Genomic DNA, 16,718 nt, shown 5'->3' on the forward strand with positions numbered 1-16,718 from the left:
GGCTGGAGACTGAAATCCCTGCCCTGAGACCTGGAGTCAGAGGCCGGGGCCCCGGGGCAGACACGGGGGTTCGGCTTCCTTCAGGGTGGTGTCCCCAACATGGTCGTGGGGTGAAGGGGCAGTGAGAAAATGGAGTCGGGTTCCCCAGCGAGGGCTCGTCAGGCCCTACCCTGGGCAGGGGCCGGGTGCTGCCTTACCGGCCGCTGATGGCCGGGGCGCAGGGCGGAGGGGCCCACGGGGGGAGCAGCCTCGGAGCCCATCTGTCGGCCCCCGTGCCCGGCTGGCCGGTCACCAGCTGCCGGCGCCCTTGTTGCGGCCAGATGAGCCGGCTCAGCCAGGGCACCGAAGCCCGGCCCGCAGCCGAGCCGGCCCGGGCGCTGACCCCACCCGGGCCCCCGGGACCGGCTGAACAGCGCGGAACCAGATGGAGAGGCAGGAGCAGGTGGGGGAACCGCGCGCTCGCCTCACTCTAGAGATGGGAAGACTGAGGCCTGGGAGGGGGCCGCCTGCCCCCAACCGCAGCTCCCAGGAAGAGACGGAAACGAGTCAGTGCTTCCTTGCTGAGGGTGAAGAGAGCCCGAGTCCCAGAAGCGGAAAAGGGATCTTTGGGAGGAAGGGGGAAGGGCGGAGTGCTGACCGACCAACGGAGCGCGCGGACAGGCGCCTGGTCATTTGTAAGAAGTTTATTTTCGACATTTAAAAAAAGAGAGAACCCGAGGGGTCTGGCTGTCCCCCAGAGGGAGGCTGGAAGCGGGAGTTGGGGTGTGGGTGGGCAAGTCCCCTGGCCTCGGCCTGCCCCGCCTGGGACGGCGGGCGGTGGGTGGGCACAGGCCACAGACTCATTGATTCACAGACACAGTCACGGGCTGATGGGTCACGAATAAATAACTCCATATACACTTTGCACACGGTATGTACAGCTCTGCCGCCGGCCCTGGCGCGGGGGGGTGGGGGGCGGGGACGGGGGGCTCCGCACTCCCCTTCCCCCCCGTGTGTCGGGGCTGCGGGGTGAGGGCTCGGTGTACAGCTGGAGCGGGAAGGGGGAGAGCGCTGCAAGGGGGTCGCCCCACCTGCTCCCGGGAGGGGCGAGGGGCGCGCCGGTGGCGGGGTGGGGGATGGGACGTACGTACACCGGCGATGGAAGTGGCTCCCTGATGGAGTGGCCGGGAGAGAGGGCGGCGGGGAGGGTTAGGGGGACTCAGTCCGGGGGTCCGGGCCTTAGAAGGCTTGGCATTTGGCCCTTCTGGGGACTCTGGGCCCGACGCCAGGGAGGGCCGGTCTGGGAGCCCCTGCCTCGACCCCGCCCCGGGAAGAGGCGTGAAACCCTCGCCCTCCCAGAGGCTGGCGGAAGGGGGCCAGCGCGGAGCCCCGGGGCGGGGGGCCGGGTGCGCCCGGGCGGGCGGGCCGGCGGGCGGGCATTCACCGAGGCTGCGCGGCGCGCGGGAGGACGCCGGCCAGCGGGGGCAGCGGCGGCGGCGGCTCGCTGGCGCCCTGGAGTCCGTGGATGAGGATGCGAGGGACCAGAGGTCTCTGCAGCGCGGGCGGCGGTGCGCTGGGCCCGCGGTACAGATAGAGCGCGGCGCCGGGATCCAGGTTGGAAACCAGACTCTGCGGGTAGAAATAAGGCGACGGGAACATCCGCTGGAGCGCCGAGTAATTGCCCGCCTCGGCCAGCAGCTCCAACCCGACGGCCGTCTGTCGCTTCCACTTAGTCCTGGGGACCGAAATAAACGCGCAAGGCAGGGATCAGGACTGGGGCGCTCGGAGATCCCTGCCCCTCAGAGTGCCTGCCCCGGAGCGCCTGAAGAGAGGCCAGGAGGGAGCTCACTAATTCGTTCATATCACTAAATCACGGGTTGCCGGGCACCGTTCTCGCGTATTAAAGGCATCTGTGCTATTAATCTTCCACGAACCTTCCATGACTGTCATCCCCGCTTACAGATAAGAAAACTGAGGAGTGGGTCAGATCCAAGGACGGCCTAGAAGGAGGAGACCCCGGGTTCTAAGCTAGGCTGTCTTATCCCCAAAGCCCGGGGTCTAAGCTCGCCACACTCCGCGCAGGGCATCGCAGCCTGGGCACTTGGAGCGGGATGTCGGAACTCTCCCCCCCCACGCCTCGCCCCGCACCCCCGTGCATCGGCCCCTTGGGGAGGCCTTGGAACGAAATATCACCCTGGAGAGGGCCGCAGGGGCCGCGGGGGTCTGCTCGCGGTGGAACGGGGCGCGGTTGATGCTCCCAGCCGCACCACCGGCCGGAAGGAGAGCGGCCTCGCCGCGGGACCCCAGTCGGCCACGCTTCTGCGGAAGCCCGCGGGCTAGAGACCGCGGCGACTGCAGAGGAAGAGCGCACGGCCGCATCCGCCGCACCCCGCGCTCAGGTCCGCGGTCTGGAGCCAGCCCCACAGTCTGTCCGGTCCCGAAGCCGGGAGGCCCCCAGCCGAGTGCCGGCTGGGGTTGGGGGAAGGCAAGGAAGCCGAGGCCACGCTGGTCGCCAGGGCTGCGGCCGGACTCCTGGGTGCACCTTGCCGGTGAGGCAGCCCCACTGAGTCGGACTCAGCCACACCAACCCCCGTTTTCCTGCCTGAATTATTCATCATCATCATAACTGTGTAATTACTGTAACGGGCCTTAATTATTGATGCCCGGAGCAGTAATCGGTATTTATTATTAATGGGGCAGCGTGTTCTGAGCTTGTTTATGGAAAGCAACATTCCAGGCTCCGCTAAGAGTGTGCGGGTGACTGTGGGTGTGTTTGTATTAGTGAGTTGTGTCGACGTGAGCGTGTGACTGTGGGTTGACCGTGTGGCTGTGTGTGTGTTTTGTACGCGTTTGTGTTTCTCTTCATCCTGCGAATGTCTTGAGAAGGAAAATTAGGAAACACCAGGTTCGAGGCCAGTGCCCAGCACCAATTTTCTGGTCCCCCAGGCCCCAAAAAACTAAGTCTGGGCCCCTTCCCTCCTTGAGTTTCGGGGACTAGAAAGACTGGGGAGGCCTGAAGAATCCCAGGAAAGCTCAGTGCCACCCCACTACCCCTAGCAGCTGCTGGGGGCTGGAGGGAGGTGGTAGGACGTGGCCAGGGTGGGCGGGCTTGAACCTCCCGTGGTCTACGTGTCCATCTGTCCACCTGATCGAGTCCTGTCTCTCTCTCTCACTGTGGGCTTCGGGCAAGGCTTTCTCTCTCCATCTGAGGCCTCACTTTCCCAGTTTCACAGAATGGGGAAAGCTCAGAGGTCCTCCAGGCAGTCAGATCCGTGTCCCAGCGGGTCCCATGGAGGGGCGGGGTGGAGAGGGGAGGTGGCCTCACCTGCGGTTCTGGTACCAGGTCTTGACCTGCGTGTCGGTGAGGTTGAGCGAGGCTGCGAGCTCCATGCGGTCCTGCACGCTCAGGTACTTCTGCCGCTCGAAGCTGCGCTCCAGCTGTGCCAGTTGGTGGTCGGTGAAGGCCGTGCGCGCCTTGCGTGGCTTTTTCAGGCGCACCGGGGGGCTGTCCCTGGAGCTGGAGATCTCCCGGTCGCCCTCCTCCTTCACTGCGGAGACACAGCCACACATCAGGGCCCAGGCTCACCGCCCTCACGCCCTTACAGTCTTGTAAATGTGGCTCCCAGTGGCCCCGCTGCACTCGAGCCCATGGGACCGTGGCAAAGCTGCTCAGGGCTGAGACCTCCCAGCCCCCAGACAGAGGAGGATCAGCTCCGGGGAGAAGTAACCCAAAGCCGCAGAGAGAGAACTCGACCCAGCTCCCACATTGCACGGGCGCTCCCTGGAGGGATTAGTGGACCGACTGGGTGGGCCTGCCCGGGGAGCAGAGAGGTGGAGAGGGGACCCAGGAGTCCCAGTCCGGTGGGCTGCTCCGGTGCGTGCTCCGGGGTTTAGGACTGTGCCCCCGATTCTCTGGCTGCATCTGGGCCAGGAAGAGAGGAAGCTGAGGGCCAGAGTCTGGGGAGAAGAACCCGCATCGAGAGACAAAAACCTGTTCACCCTGGAGTGGACGGTGGCCCTGAAGGACACCCACATCTCACCTGGCCCCTGGTTGGGCGCGAATCTATAGGGATGGTTTCCCTGTTCCTTAAACTACAAACAGCGCACAGCACAAAATGCGATCTGGGAGCACAAAGCGTTTGGAAAAATAAGTGGTGCGTTTACCCCTCGGATGCACACATCTCTGAGGTCCATGTGTTCTTGTCATTTGCCTACTGTAGCTGCCGTGTGTTTCCCCCGATGGTCGAGACACACCAGCAGGGTCCCCGCTCCTGAGTCACAAGGATGGGACTGGACAATGTGGTTTCTTTTTTCCCCGGGCACTTTCCTTTGGAGTTGACTGCACCGAAAATGCACACTTGCCGGAGCAAGCTCAATGACCTCCCTCCTTCTCTGGTGATGATATCACCAGAGACCATCTCCCCAAAATGGGCATGGGGCCTCCCTCCCTCTTTTTCTCTATTTTTCCTTTATGCTGAGTTTCATTGAGCATGGCGTTTGCAGTGACAGGGTTCAGCTGAATGCGAGTTGATTTCTCTCTGTAGGAAACAATAATCCGGTTAATTGAGCCACGAGGGAGCAAGACTTTTCAACCAGAAAGCGGTTCGAGACTGGGAGAGCGCCGGTCACCGGGTACACCCCAGCGGGTGAGCCGGGAGAGTGCTAGCCAGTGGGAAACCGGTGAGAAGCCGGTGAGTGGGGGTCCACGCCTTCCCACTGCCTCCTCCAGACCAGCTCACTGGCCTCTCCCTGTCCTCCTGGACTCGGGCCACTTTGGGGCAAGGCTGCCTCAGGAGATGGGGATCTGTTAGGATGGGGGGGATCTTTTCTGTCTATGCCAGGCAGGTAAAGTTTGAACAAGTTCGAGGAAACGGTTATGCAAACCTCTAACTTGAAATTGTGGAAACCTTACTTTTTGACCTCATTGTCTGGCCTATTTGTAAAAACCCCCCATTTCTCAGGACTGAGCTTCAAGGTTGGGGTGGGGTGGAGGCTGAGTTTGGGGTGTCCAGAAGAACAGGTCGGCTCCTGGGGCTTTTTCTCTAATTCCTCTCCCGGGCACAGGCTGGAGCACACTCGCCAGTGCCCAGCCTCAACCTCCGAAGCAGGCTCAGGCAATCTCAACGCCTGAGAGTTCCAGGCCCCCCGACCCTGCCGGCTGGGAGCACAGTGCCCGTTTCGTTTCTCCGTGGATATCGGCTCTTGCAAGCCAGACCATGCGCTGCAGAACACCTGACTTCAAAGCCCAGTTCCACTTCTTTAAATGTTATACTGAGGAACCTTTGATGCCAGAACTCGGGATGGGACTGACCTTCCCTGTGTGCCCTCCTTGGAGGAGGGACTCTTCGCATGGTAGGTGGATAGGGGAGTCGCTTAGCTGCCTACCCCGCATGTCTGTCTGTCTCTCGGTAAGGTCTCCTGCCTCGGGTCTGCCTTTGAGAAATGCTCCGGAGGTGGTTATTTTCTCTCCTTCTTCACCCGGGACTTTGTTGATGCAAAGGTGGGGTACCTAGGGGTGGGGGAGACCTTCCTCTGTCCTCAGTTCCAACCCTACTTAAGTGATATGTGGAGAGCCAGCCCTCATCACCACCGATCAGATATCATCAAGGACAAGAGAAGAAAATTAAGATTCCAATTATCTTAACCGAAACCTTGACTCAAAATCCCAGGTATGGGCAAAAAATAAATAAAGAGACACAAGCCAAACTCTTTCACCAGCACCACGCGGTGTGGGGGGCTCTTGCGGCTTACTCTAACCATAAATCTGGATGTTGTTGAGAATTATAAATAATAAAATGTGGTGTTGCACATATATATTTACCTTGCCTCCCTTGCTCCCCCTCACTTGCGTAACCACAAACCTGTCTTTCTCCCAGGCAAGTTTTCCGTGTCTCTCTAAACAGACCTGGGGGGAGGAGCAGGGGTCCCTGGGCCACAGGCGTCTGGACCCCGTTCCTCCAGCTCCAGCCCAACCTGCCCATCTAGCATGGCTGACCCAGGGAGACCTTGGAGTCTCCACCGGTTGCGTGGGGCAGTGGAGGAGGGAATGAGATGTGGAGTGGGGCCCCATATGGGTTTTGGTTTGAGGTCAGGGTGTGTCCACAATGAATTCTTGTTTGGGAGGAGAGTGTTAAATGAGCCTTCCTAAATTTTTGTGATGACTTAGTGCAAATATGGGTCAGGAGATGTAGGGCCCCCAAGACAATATAGAAGTTGGCTTTATAGGGAAGTTTTATCTCATGGAAAGCATTCTGGGAATTAATTATAAGGCTGAAAGAGCTCTGAACAGCCCCTGCCAGCCCTTCATTTTCTGCTGAATGGGGACACAGGGCTCTGAAACTCCTTCCCTTCCTGCCTCCTGACTTCTCCCTGAGAAAGAACTTCGTGCCTCTGGCCTCACCAAAGACCTAAAGTCAAGGCAGTGGCCAGCAAAATTAAGGAGTTCTTTCTCTCCTCCCTTCCTTTTTTCCCTTCTTTCTTCTTTCCTTCCTCCTTCCCTCTTTCCTCTTAGTGCTGATCTCAGCTCCCTGGTTAAGACAGGATGGAAAGAAAACTATGGAAAGATTCATGTGGTGAAAAAGCAAGTAAAGGGTCCTGCAACCCCAGTATACTCTGGGTGCTGGGGGATCTCTGGGGGATTCTCACAGAGCCAGAATTTGATTGCTCAGTGCACTTCAAATGAAATCCAATGAGAACAGTTGGGTGAGTGCAGAGACTTCTGAACCCGATCTTAGCCGGCCAGCTACCTGCCCGACTGCTGTTTCTACTTTGAAGTGAGCATTTCTTTTGCATGATTCCCTGGACCCAGATCACACCGGGGGGGGGGGGGGGGGGCAACGGGAGGGAAAGCTGAATTCCCCTCCCCATCTGAATATTCAAATTAAAGGGTGGAAAATTGACTGTTCTCAGGGCTCCAGCCGAAATTTCCTGCTAGGTTTTCCCCCTTATAAAAAAAGCATTCGAGCAGAACCCGTTGGGTCTTCTGTTGCTTCTGCAAGGTCTTTTCCCAGAGAGCCACTGGCCTGAGAGGAACTTGCTTCTGCCCATCGGAGGGTTGGTTAGTCCCAGCCGAAGTTTGGAAAGTTTGCTTTGTGTGTTTTGGGGAATCTCTCCTGGGTCACACAAAATTCCTCTCCTCGCTCTCTCCGCTGGACTCTTTGTTGCTCAAAAGCATAACCACAGGGCTGAGTGACTGAAAACTTCGGATAAGACCAACGGCTCTGCCTGGGCCCGGGGGGAGCTCCGGGTGAACATGTGCATGTCCCCATGTGTGTGCACTCCAGTTTTAATAACAGTGTTCAGAAATAGAGCACCCCCTCCCCTAGGTTTTCACCTCCCATTTTCTTACCTTTATACTCAGAGTCCGATGAGGCGTTGCTGCCACTTTTGTCCAGCTTGTCTCTAAAGTCTTCCCCAGCCTTGGCCGCAAGACGGCCCCCAGGGTCAGGAGCGGCCGGCTGCCCGCCGCTAGAGTAGGGTGCACAGGCCGCAAGTGGTTTGCAGTCGGCAAGGATGTCCCTGATCAGAAAGGAGGAGGTCACGGTGCGAGACTGGGCTGGGGCTGAGAGCTGCCCAGGCTGCAGGTGGGAGTCCAAACCTGGTCCTGAAGCCCCGCCAGGCCGCGGGGCTCCCGTCTCCAGACAGTCCCTTCCTGGCGAGGCTGGTGAAGAGCAGTCGCTGCTGCTCTCTGAGCGAGGACTCAGCTCCAGGGGCGAGCGACAGTCCCCGAGCAAGGGGTCCCCCTTGGGAAGGGCGGGGCTGCCCGCTCGGTGGGAGAGAATGGAGTCGATCCCAAAGCCATTGGAGCCTTCCATAGCCAAGCTGCGACCTGTCCTCCCCAAAAGCTCCCCACCCACCCCCAACCCCAGCCGCCGCTGCCCCTGCCCCTAGCTGCGGGCTGGCATGGGGAAGGCGGGCAGGGAGCCTGCGGGCACCTTGGATGGAGTTCAGCCTTGGGGGAGCCCAGGAGCTCTGGGCCAACCTCCTCTGCGCATTAGATCCAAAAGGGCTCAGCGCGTCTTCTGCAGCATCGCGCCGAGCCGCCGAGCCGAGGGGGGGTGGTGGGAGTGTCAGGGAGAAACGGGAGGGAGGGTGCGCCAAGCTGGGGAGAGCCAAGGGGGAGACGGACGGCCTGAGCTCCCCTTTGGCACAGAAGAGATGCGAAGACGCTGGAATCTAAATAAAGAAGGGCTTAAAGAAAAAAATCCAAACTGCACTCTTCCTCCAGGCGAGCGGTGGCCGAGGGCAGCGGGGTCAGCACCGCGGATAGCAGCGGGCCCGCGCCGCGCTACCAGCCGGGGGATCGGAGCGCACCTGGCGGCGTCAGCACCGCGGATAGCGGCGGCGGCAGCCCTCGGCTCATGACGCTCCACCTGGCCGGGGAGGTCTTCTCTCCGCGCTCCCACCGCTCCAGGGGCCCCGTTAGCACCGTGGACAGCGCCTCCCGGCTCCGCGGTTGCAGCTCTCCGCCAGTCCTCCGCGCGCGCCTTCGCCTCCCCCCCTTCCTTTAAAAAATGAACTTGTGTCACTTTTACTTTGGGGCTGGGTTTTTTTTTTTTCGTTTCTTTTTTTTTTTTTCCGTTGTGTTGTGTGTGTGTGTTTTTAAGGGGACTCGCCCACGTGTCCCCGGAGTGATGACGCTGATTGGCTCTGGCCGATTTTGGGGGTGATGTCACGGCTCCGCAAGCCACTGCCCGATTCCTTTCAGTTTGATTAAAAGAGACACTGAATTAATTACAGCACAGACCCAACTGTTTACCGGCGATTTCCACACGGTTTGCTTTCATTAGGCCGGTGATGAGGCTCCTAATGAGGGTGATTAGCCGAGGGGGGTACAGGCGGGTGGGGAGGGGTCCAAAGCCCGGCTGCCGCTGCCGTTGGGTTAGGACGTAAGGTTTTTAAGTTTTCCCCCTACACGTTCCCACAGTTATTAAAATTATTCTTCCATTGGGCTGTCAATGATACCTTTCCTACCCGCTCCCTACCTCCCTGCCCTGCCGTTCTTTTTTTTTTTTTTTTCTTCCTCTAGCAAGAAAAAGGGACTAAACCCAGCAGAAAAAGAATTGTATGTGTGGAGAAGAGATTTTAATTCGTTGCGTCGTTTTCGGGCATTTCCTTTGGGGTCTACATGTTTTTCGTGCAGGAAAATCTGTAACCCATCTCTCTGACCTCTTTGGACCCGGTGGGCCTGGCAGGGGTGGGGAAAGCTTGGTGTCTGCGCCTGGAACCATGGCTTCACTGTGGGGCGAGGCTGGAAAGCTGGGCAGGTCGGGTCTGGGACGTTAAAGGGACCCCGAGAAATCCGTGTGGCCCGAAAGGGGCCGCGCAACGGACCCCAGCCCAGTCGACAGTCTCTCCTGCGGCGGACGGTGTCTCGGGGGTCGGGAATTTTTGTACCTCTAAAGAGGAACCTGCACGAGCTTCTGAGTGCGAGTGTAGACGTCTGCTAACGACTTCGCATTTCGCGAGCAGCGAAAGCCCGCCCGAGGATTTGTTTTCAAAGCAGCGCTGGAAACACGGTCTTTGGGCTGTGAATAACTCGCCCCCTCCACCCTACCCAACTCCGCCACGGTGGTACTGTAGCTCTGCGCCTTTCAGGATTCGGCCTCCCGCGTGGGGCCCAAGGCTGCGGGCAGATGTGAAGTGCATCTGGGGCCTGGATCCTCTAGAGGCTACCCCAGGGGTGGGCGACCGGCTCTGCGATCAAAGGACGGGGAAAAACCAGCCCGCGCGCCCACAAGAGGCGCCCCTCAGGCGGCCAGAGGCGCCCTTCACCCACTCTGCGCCCGGAGCTCAGGCTTTTCCAAGCGGGCGGGCGCCCTCCTGGCCACCCTCCCCTTGGGCCCCCTGAAAATACCCCAGCCCCGCGTCAGGCTTAGTATCTGAGATCGCAGCGGAATAGCGAAGCGCCCGAATCCCCCCACACCCGGGACCCGGCCGGGGAAGGCCGGTGCAGCTGGACGGAGCAGAAACTTTCTTCTCCCTCGAGCCAGGCCGGCGGTGGCCTCTCGCCCGGCTCCCCGCGCTCTCCCCATGAGCCTCCCGGCAGATTGGAAGCGGCCTCGCCGCCGACCGAGCTGGGGGCGAGGACGGGCGGCTCCCCGGGGACGGCGGGCCCGGCTCGGCTGCAAGCTGTCGGGGGAGGCGGGAGGGCGGGCGCCGAGGGGCCAGGAGCCCACGGGCCCCCGCCCTGGCCCGGCGGCCGCTGCAGCGGGCGCCTCCCGCGCCCGGGCCGAGCCGGCGATTGCCGGTTTTCGTTTGGTGAATGGGGAGAGGGGCATAAATCACTAGGACCCTGGGCCGCCCTGGCCCTTCCCGGCCAGTTCTCGACTTGGGCCTCGCTCCCCCTCCAGGCACCTCCAGAGGCTTCGCTCCCCGCTCTGCTGCTCACCCCACCCCCGCTCCCAGCCTGCTGCCCACACCTCGGGTAGAACCTCATCTCCCCCAGATCCCAGGGTCCCAACTTGGGTAGCGGGCCCGTCATCCTGGGCCTGTTAGAGATCCTGACGCCCGGGCCGGCATTCGCTAAGCTGCAAGCAAGTCCGGTCCTGCTCCGCCCGCGGCGGTCTGAGCTGCCCCTGCCTTGGGTGGACTTTTTCTGGCCTTGGAGTCTGACGCTGGGGTTTGGATGCCCGGCCCAGCGGAAGCGATGCCTCCGGCGGTGCAAGGCACTGCGCGGGTATGGGGGTGAGTAGTAAAGGTCGGAGGCAACCTCTTACGGTGGAAAAAATGGCTAACCCCCACCTCCGTCCAACCTGCTGCAGCCTGAGCCGGCTTCTCCGTGATTCTTCAAGCCCAAGAATACTTAACAGGTTGTTATACTGTCGTTAGTTTTGAATTGTCATAGTATACTGTGACAAAAACATGCTATGCCGTTTATCCCACCTGGAATTTGGATCCAGCCCTCTGTCGCTAACATTGCTCTATTCCTATTTGGGGGTTTCCAGCTCCACTACAAGGAGAAGGCAATGGCAACCCACTCCAGTACTCTTGCCTGGAAAATCCCATGGACGGAGGAGCCTGGTGGGCTGCAGTCCATGGGGTCGCTAAGAGTCGGACACGACTGAGCGACTTCACTTTCCCTTTTCACTTTCATGTATTGGAGAGGGAAATGGCGGCCCACTCCAGTATTCTTGCCTGGAGAATCCCAGGGACGGTGGAGCCTGGTGGGCTGCCGTCTATGGGGTTGCACAGAGTCGGACACGACTGAAGTGACTTAGCAGCAGCAGCAGCTCCACTACTGTGCCCCCATCTTTCTCTTTTCTCCATCAGGGGGATAGTTCTTGCAAATCAGCCTGTCTACAGCCCGAGAGGTGTGTGTGTACTCACCTAGGCTCTTGTTTAGCTGGGAAGAAGTCCAAGAATTGGAACTTAACTAAGGTTCCCTGGGCTCCTGGGTGGGTGATCCACCTCTCACTTTGAGAAAGGAGCCTGGTTGGTCCTGGAGGGGTGGACGGTTCAAGAAAACGGGGTGTGAACCAAGGCAGATTAACCTCCGAAAACTCCATTTACATGGCAGGAAGTAGACCTCTCTCCCTCTCTGTCCCTTCTGAGCCCCAGCCCTCTACTCAGCTGTCTTGACCCACCTCCCCCACCCAGGGAAGGGAGAGGCTTGGAAGACTCAGGGGAGAAAAGGCAACGGGGGAGATGCGGTCAGATCCAGGACTAGCACCCCCCAGACCGCTGTTCTGGGCTCCAACGCCTTCTCCCCAGCTTCCTGCCTCTGGGATCCTCTAGCTTCAAATGCCAGCCCCCTGGCGATCCAGCCCTTTGAAATTGCTATCTTTTAAACCTTCTGTCTCTCTATGGACCCAGAGCCCTGGAAAATCCCAAACCAAGCACTCACAGGGCAACACCAGTGGAGAAGGAGCCATTGCTCTTCTCTAGGGCAAGGAGGCAGCTGCATGGACTGGCCCGCAGAAGGCCTGGGCTCTGGCCCTGCTCCTACTCCGGGCAGCTCATCTCTCTCGCCCAGACCTCAGCTTTCACTTTGGTCCAAAGACATTAACATCGGAGGCTTGTAGCGAGAGGCAAGGATGGGAGAGGCCCATGCCAGCTATGAAGCGGCCTGTCTACGGACTCCAGACCCTTCGGCCCAACCAACCGGGGACTCTGGGCTTGGGTTTGGCTTTGGGTCAGGGTGGGGCCTGGCCTCTGGCTGAGCAGTGGTTCTTAGCAACTTCCTTACCCGTAGCCCCACCTCCCTCTGCACTACAGGTCACTCAGCACCCCCAGTCCTGAGCATGGGAAAGGCCTTATTTTGACCAGTTTTGCTCACTGACTTACAGGCTGAGTCACACGGGGAGATGTGCTCGAAGCTTTTTGTGAATGGGCCTCAAGTCTTTTCTTCTTGTGGAGGATTGTAGCTCGAAAGCCATCATTCAAGGTTCTGAGTAGCTGGGGCCAAGGGCAGTATAACACCAGTGGAGTGAGGTGGCTGGGGATATGGACTCCAGAACAGGCCAGACCTAAAGTAGAATCCTGGCCCTAGAGCCCAGGGCTGGGGCTAAGGTGAGACAAGTGAGGTGAGTAACAGAAGTCTATTGAACCTGTTGCCATTAAAAATATATATATATATATGTTTGGCTGAGTGGAGTGTGGGATCTTAGTTCCCTGACCAGGGTTTAAACCCAAGTCCCCTGCATTGGAAGCGCATAGTTTTAACCACTGTACCACCAAGGAAGTCTGAACCTGTTGCTGTTTCGTCCATCAGGGATTTTTAAATTTTGATTTCAAAATATTGCATTAAAATATTGTCTGTCTTGGTTACTGAGTTTGACGGAAAGTCAGAAGTTTTGTGTCCTAGGCTGGGGTTTGCCTGCCTCACCATAGTCCCAGCCCTGCTCTGTGACCTTGAGCTTTCTCAAGGTCACTTTCTGGGCTGCATGTTTTTCAGTGGAGTTGCCCACTTCACGTGGTGAGGACTCTGCGCTCAGCTCGGATCCTGGAGAATAGTGATTATGCCTTTCATATGACGATTACTAAGAATGATAGCCAGAACTTTTCCTCTGGCAGGCTAGGACCCCGCCCCCACCCGGAGAAGTCAGCCCCCCTGCCCTGCCCTTTGCCGCAGGCCTTCCTACTGAAACCAGTTTTTAACATGGAAGGGACAAGGGATTTGGGCGATATGGGCCAAGCTTGGGTGCTAATATCTTTCTGCAAACAGATGGGCCGGACAAGGATTTGGACAGTTTGTGGGTTTCAAGGTCATGCTTCCCTCAATCATTTTTGTTGGTTTAGCTCAAAACCCCGTGGAGCTCCTGAAAGAGAACATATTCTCTTTCCCTCTGTCCTCTCCCTCCCTCTCTCCTCATACCCTTGCCCCCCTTCTCTTTCTCTTTCCCTCCCTCCCTCCTCACTTCCTCCCCTGTAAACATCACCCTGTGCGCCATGCTCCCTGCTGGCGATGTCACGGGGCAGGACGGGAGGGACTCTCATGCCTCAGTCTCACAGAGTGCAATGACGCCCATCAACCTAAATTTGTCTCCAAAGATTATTTCCCAATTGTGAACTCACGTTTTTAAATTGCTTGCATTCAGTGCTAGGAACCTGTATAAAAAGCCAACCTAGATTTTTTTTCTGGTTTAATGATGATTTCAAGCATCAAAGGGTTTCCCAAGTAAAAAGAAATGCAACTGAAAGACGGTTTTGGTCCAGAAGGATGAACGCAAGAGAGGGTTTTTGATTGGAGACACAGACCTGTGTGGCTGTCATGCAGGCCCATCTTGGCACCCGAGTTGCCAGTCTGCTTGCTGTCACACACACGTGCGTGCTCTGGGCCCTGAAATCTGTGGGTCTAAGTTGGGAAGCTTGGATGAATGAGTCAAAGAGCCAAGTCATCTCCAGCTGGACCCAGGGATCTCCCAGGACTGGATTTGCACTGGTGGCCTTTGAGCATTGCTTTCTCTTCACGCTTCTAGAAGCTTCCTGCCAGGCAGAGCTCAGACATCAATCACCATTGGCTCGTTGCTACCATCCCTGCTAAACATCTTGTACAATTGTCAGACTCCAGAACCCCATCTCCTTTCTTCTGGCTGAGAAGATTGTTAGTTACCCGGTTTGATCAGAGCGGGGGGTGGTAAAGGAGAGAACCGGTGGGGTTTGGGCTCTAGTTTAAAAATCTGGAAAGAAGCTGAAGTCAGTGGGGATTTAGCATGAAAAGAAAGCTGGACCTACCAGCCAAGAAGTCTGCTCTGGTCCTGGTTTGGCTGCTAAGTAACTGCCTTAGTAACTCTGTCTTCTCTGACAGGACCAGACATGTCCTCAGGCCCCTCCCAGTTTCGTGTTTCTGTCTCAAAGTCTCAGCACCCCAGGCCCCCGCTTGCTTCACGTCCTGCCTGGCGCACATGAATACAGGCACTGCCTTCCTCCCACCTCCACCGAGGAAACTCCTGAGAATTTCAAGCTGACTGGGTGGGGGTCCAGACCAGCCGCCTCTCTGGGGCTCAGGAGAACAGTACACACGGACCTCTTTGTCTGGTTGACTCTCTGGTGGGGTTTGGCCAAGAAACCCAACCTGGAGGCAGAAAGGCGGAATATTCCTAAATGCCAAACACCAGGGAAATGAGCAAAGCCAGGGGCTAAAGGTAACATCCCTGGTGAGGGCCGTGCTAGCGTGGCATTCTTTGGCACGTGATCAGGAGCTGTCCCCATTTCTGCCCCTCTTTAACTGAGAGGTGACTTTTGGGGGGCAGACTCTGGGACACACGGTGGACCGATCACTGGCTTGGGGCTGACTTGCTGAGTGAAGTCGGGCCCCGTCAACCTCTCTTTTCCCCCTGTGAAGCGGGGAGGATGGTGGAGGAGGGAGGTTGGCGGCTGAGCCCTAAGGCCCCTGCAGACTGGAACCTCGGGTGGGGGGCTCTACCCCAGGTTGTGAAGGATGGTCAAGGGCCCCAGCTGTGCCTTGAGGTTCCCCCAGCTCAGCCTCTGCGTGAGTGACAACGGACGTGTGGCTGACACAACAGGATACCTGAGAAGGCAGGAGCGGACTGGAAGCAGACCTGGGGCTTTGTGTGGGCGCAAATAATTCATGAGGAGGGAAGGACCAAGCTGGGGGAGGGAAGGAGTCCGGGAGGGAAGGGCTGGGCTCCTCCTTGGCCTCCTGCTTGGACCTGCCAGCGGGTGGCGCTGTAGGACAAGGAGCTGAGCAACTCTGCTGTGCGCTTGAACCTGGCCCTGGAGCACCTGTGGCTGAGGGACTCGCAGGGAAGGTGGAGGCGTGCTCCTGGTGCAAGGATCACAGCCGCGACCAGTTCCCCCAGTCCCGCAGCACTCGGTCTGCCCGACCCCCTGCAGAAGCAAGAAGTAATCGGATAGACGAAGGACATTTCCTGCAGCGTTTTCTGGCCAAGTCCGTATTTCCCCACCTTGGCCCCGTCCTTGGCAAAGCTGGCCTGGAGGGGCCACTGACCAGTGGGGCATCTTGCTCATTGCCGTGGCAGACAGAGCCTAATTTGGGATCCTTTAGGGAATTCTGTGTCCTGATGTGTACCCCGCTTTCCATTGTGGATTTCAGAGCAAGAGAGAGGGCTCCATTCAAAATATCTTGACCTTCTTGGTGCATCTGGACACAAAGCCTCCTTGGAGCATCCTGCCCTCATCCCTCGATCCCCCTCAGACATCCAGTTGTCCCCCTTCAGTATGCTTTATTGATAAGAAAATCATCCACATTCACCTATTCTTTGAAAGTGCCGGAGTCTGCTAATCGTGTGAGACACGTGCTTTACTATAATCGTTACCAAAGTTAGCTTGAGAAAACATCCCATGATGTGTCGGGGTCCTGACACTGACACAGGGTAGCACAGAAATTTCTCAGCAGAGTTGGGCCTCATGCCCTTGAACGGCCGCGTGCTCAGTGGCCCAGGCCCCTCGGACTCGCCCCTGGTCCCGCACCAGGGTCGCTGCTCCCAGGGCTCAGAAGGCTGCAGGTGGGCTTTAGCAAAGAGAGTGGGGATGCTTGTCTGGTGCATGGGGCGGGAGGGGGACTTTAGACCCTTAGGATGGGGTGGGGGTCCATCAGGGCCCCGCTGAGCCAGATTCCCGAGGGGGTTGGTTAGTGTGTGCAGCAATTTTATGGAATTAGCTTCTAAGGAGCTGCGGTGCCGGCCTGTGTTGAGGTTGGGGAGGTTGTTGAAGAAACTCACTCAGATCTGTAGTCACAGACTTGCTGTGTCTCTGCCGAGGCTGATGGACGACCCCGCCAGGTACTTGGTCTGGATGGGGGCCAGGGGGGCAGGAGCCACAGTGGATGTTTGTGCCGTGGGGCATTCCACAGGCCTCTATCTCCGGGCCCTGGGATCTTAGACCCCTGATCCGGGGCCACTTCCTTTCTAGAGGAGGAGACAGGCAGTGAATAAGGGCTCATCACTTTGCTGAGAATAAGACAGGTTGGTGTGGGTTTAACTGGGGGCTACCCCTGGTGGCTCAGACGGTAAAGAATCTACCTGTGACACGGGAAACCTGGGTTCTGTCACTGTGTTGGAAAAATCCTCTGGAGGAGGGCATGGCAACCAACTCCAGTATTCTTGCCTGGAGAATCCCCATAGACAGAGAAGCCTGGTGGGCTACACTCCATAGGGTCATGAAGAGTCAGACATACACACACTCCAGGGAAGGCCTTTGGAGTGGGAGACTTGTTCATATCTTTTTTTCTGTGTCCACACCACGAAACTTGCAGAATCTTTAGTTCCCTGACCAAGGATTGAACCTGGACCTGAGTCCTAACCACTGGACTACCA

General features: G+C 58.0%; 1 protein-coding gene across 1 annotated transcript; it reads right to left on the minus strand.

Annotated features, from left to right (window-relative positions):
* Window positions 1-1,419: 1,419 nt before the first annotated feature.
* On the minus strand, window positions 1,420-7,793 carry BARHL1 (BarH like homeobox 1). Its single transcript, XM_055400864.1, has 3 exons — window positions 7,328-7,793; window positions 3,305-3,527; window positions 1,420-1,714 (listed from the first exon to the last, which is right to left on the minus strand). Exons 1-3 carry the CDS (start codon window positions 7,791-7,793, stop codon window positions 1,420-1,422), a joined length of 984 nt encoding a protein of 327 aa, XP_055256839.1.
* Between the last annotated feature and the right edge of the window lie 8,925 nt (window positions 7,794-16,718).

This window comes from Moschus berezovskii, chromosome 11 (assembly GCF_049115385.1).
Source record: "Moschus berezovskii isolate FMDL1 chromosome 11, NW_MosBer_1.0, whole genome shotgun sequence".
In the NCBI taxonomy this organism is placed as follows: domain Eukaryota; kingdom Metazoa; phylum Chordata; class Mammalia; order Artiodactyla; family Moschidae; genus Moschus; species Moschus berezovskii.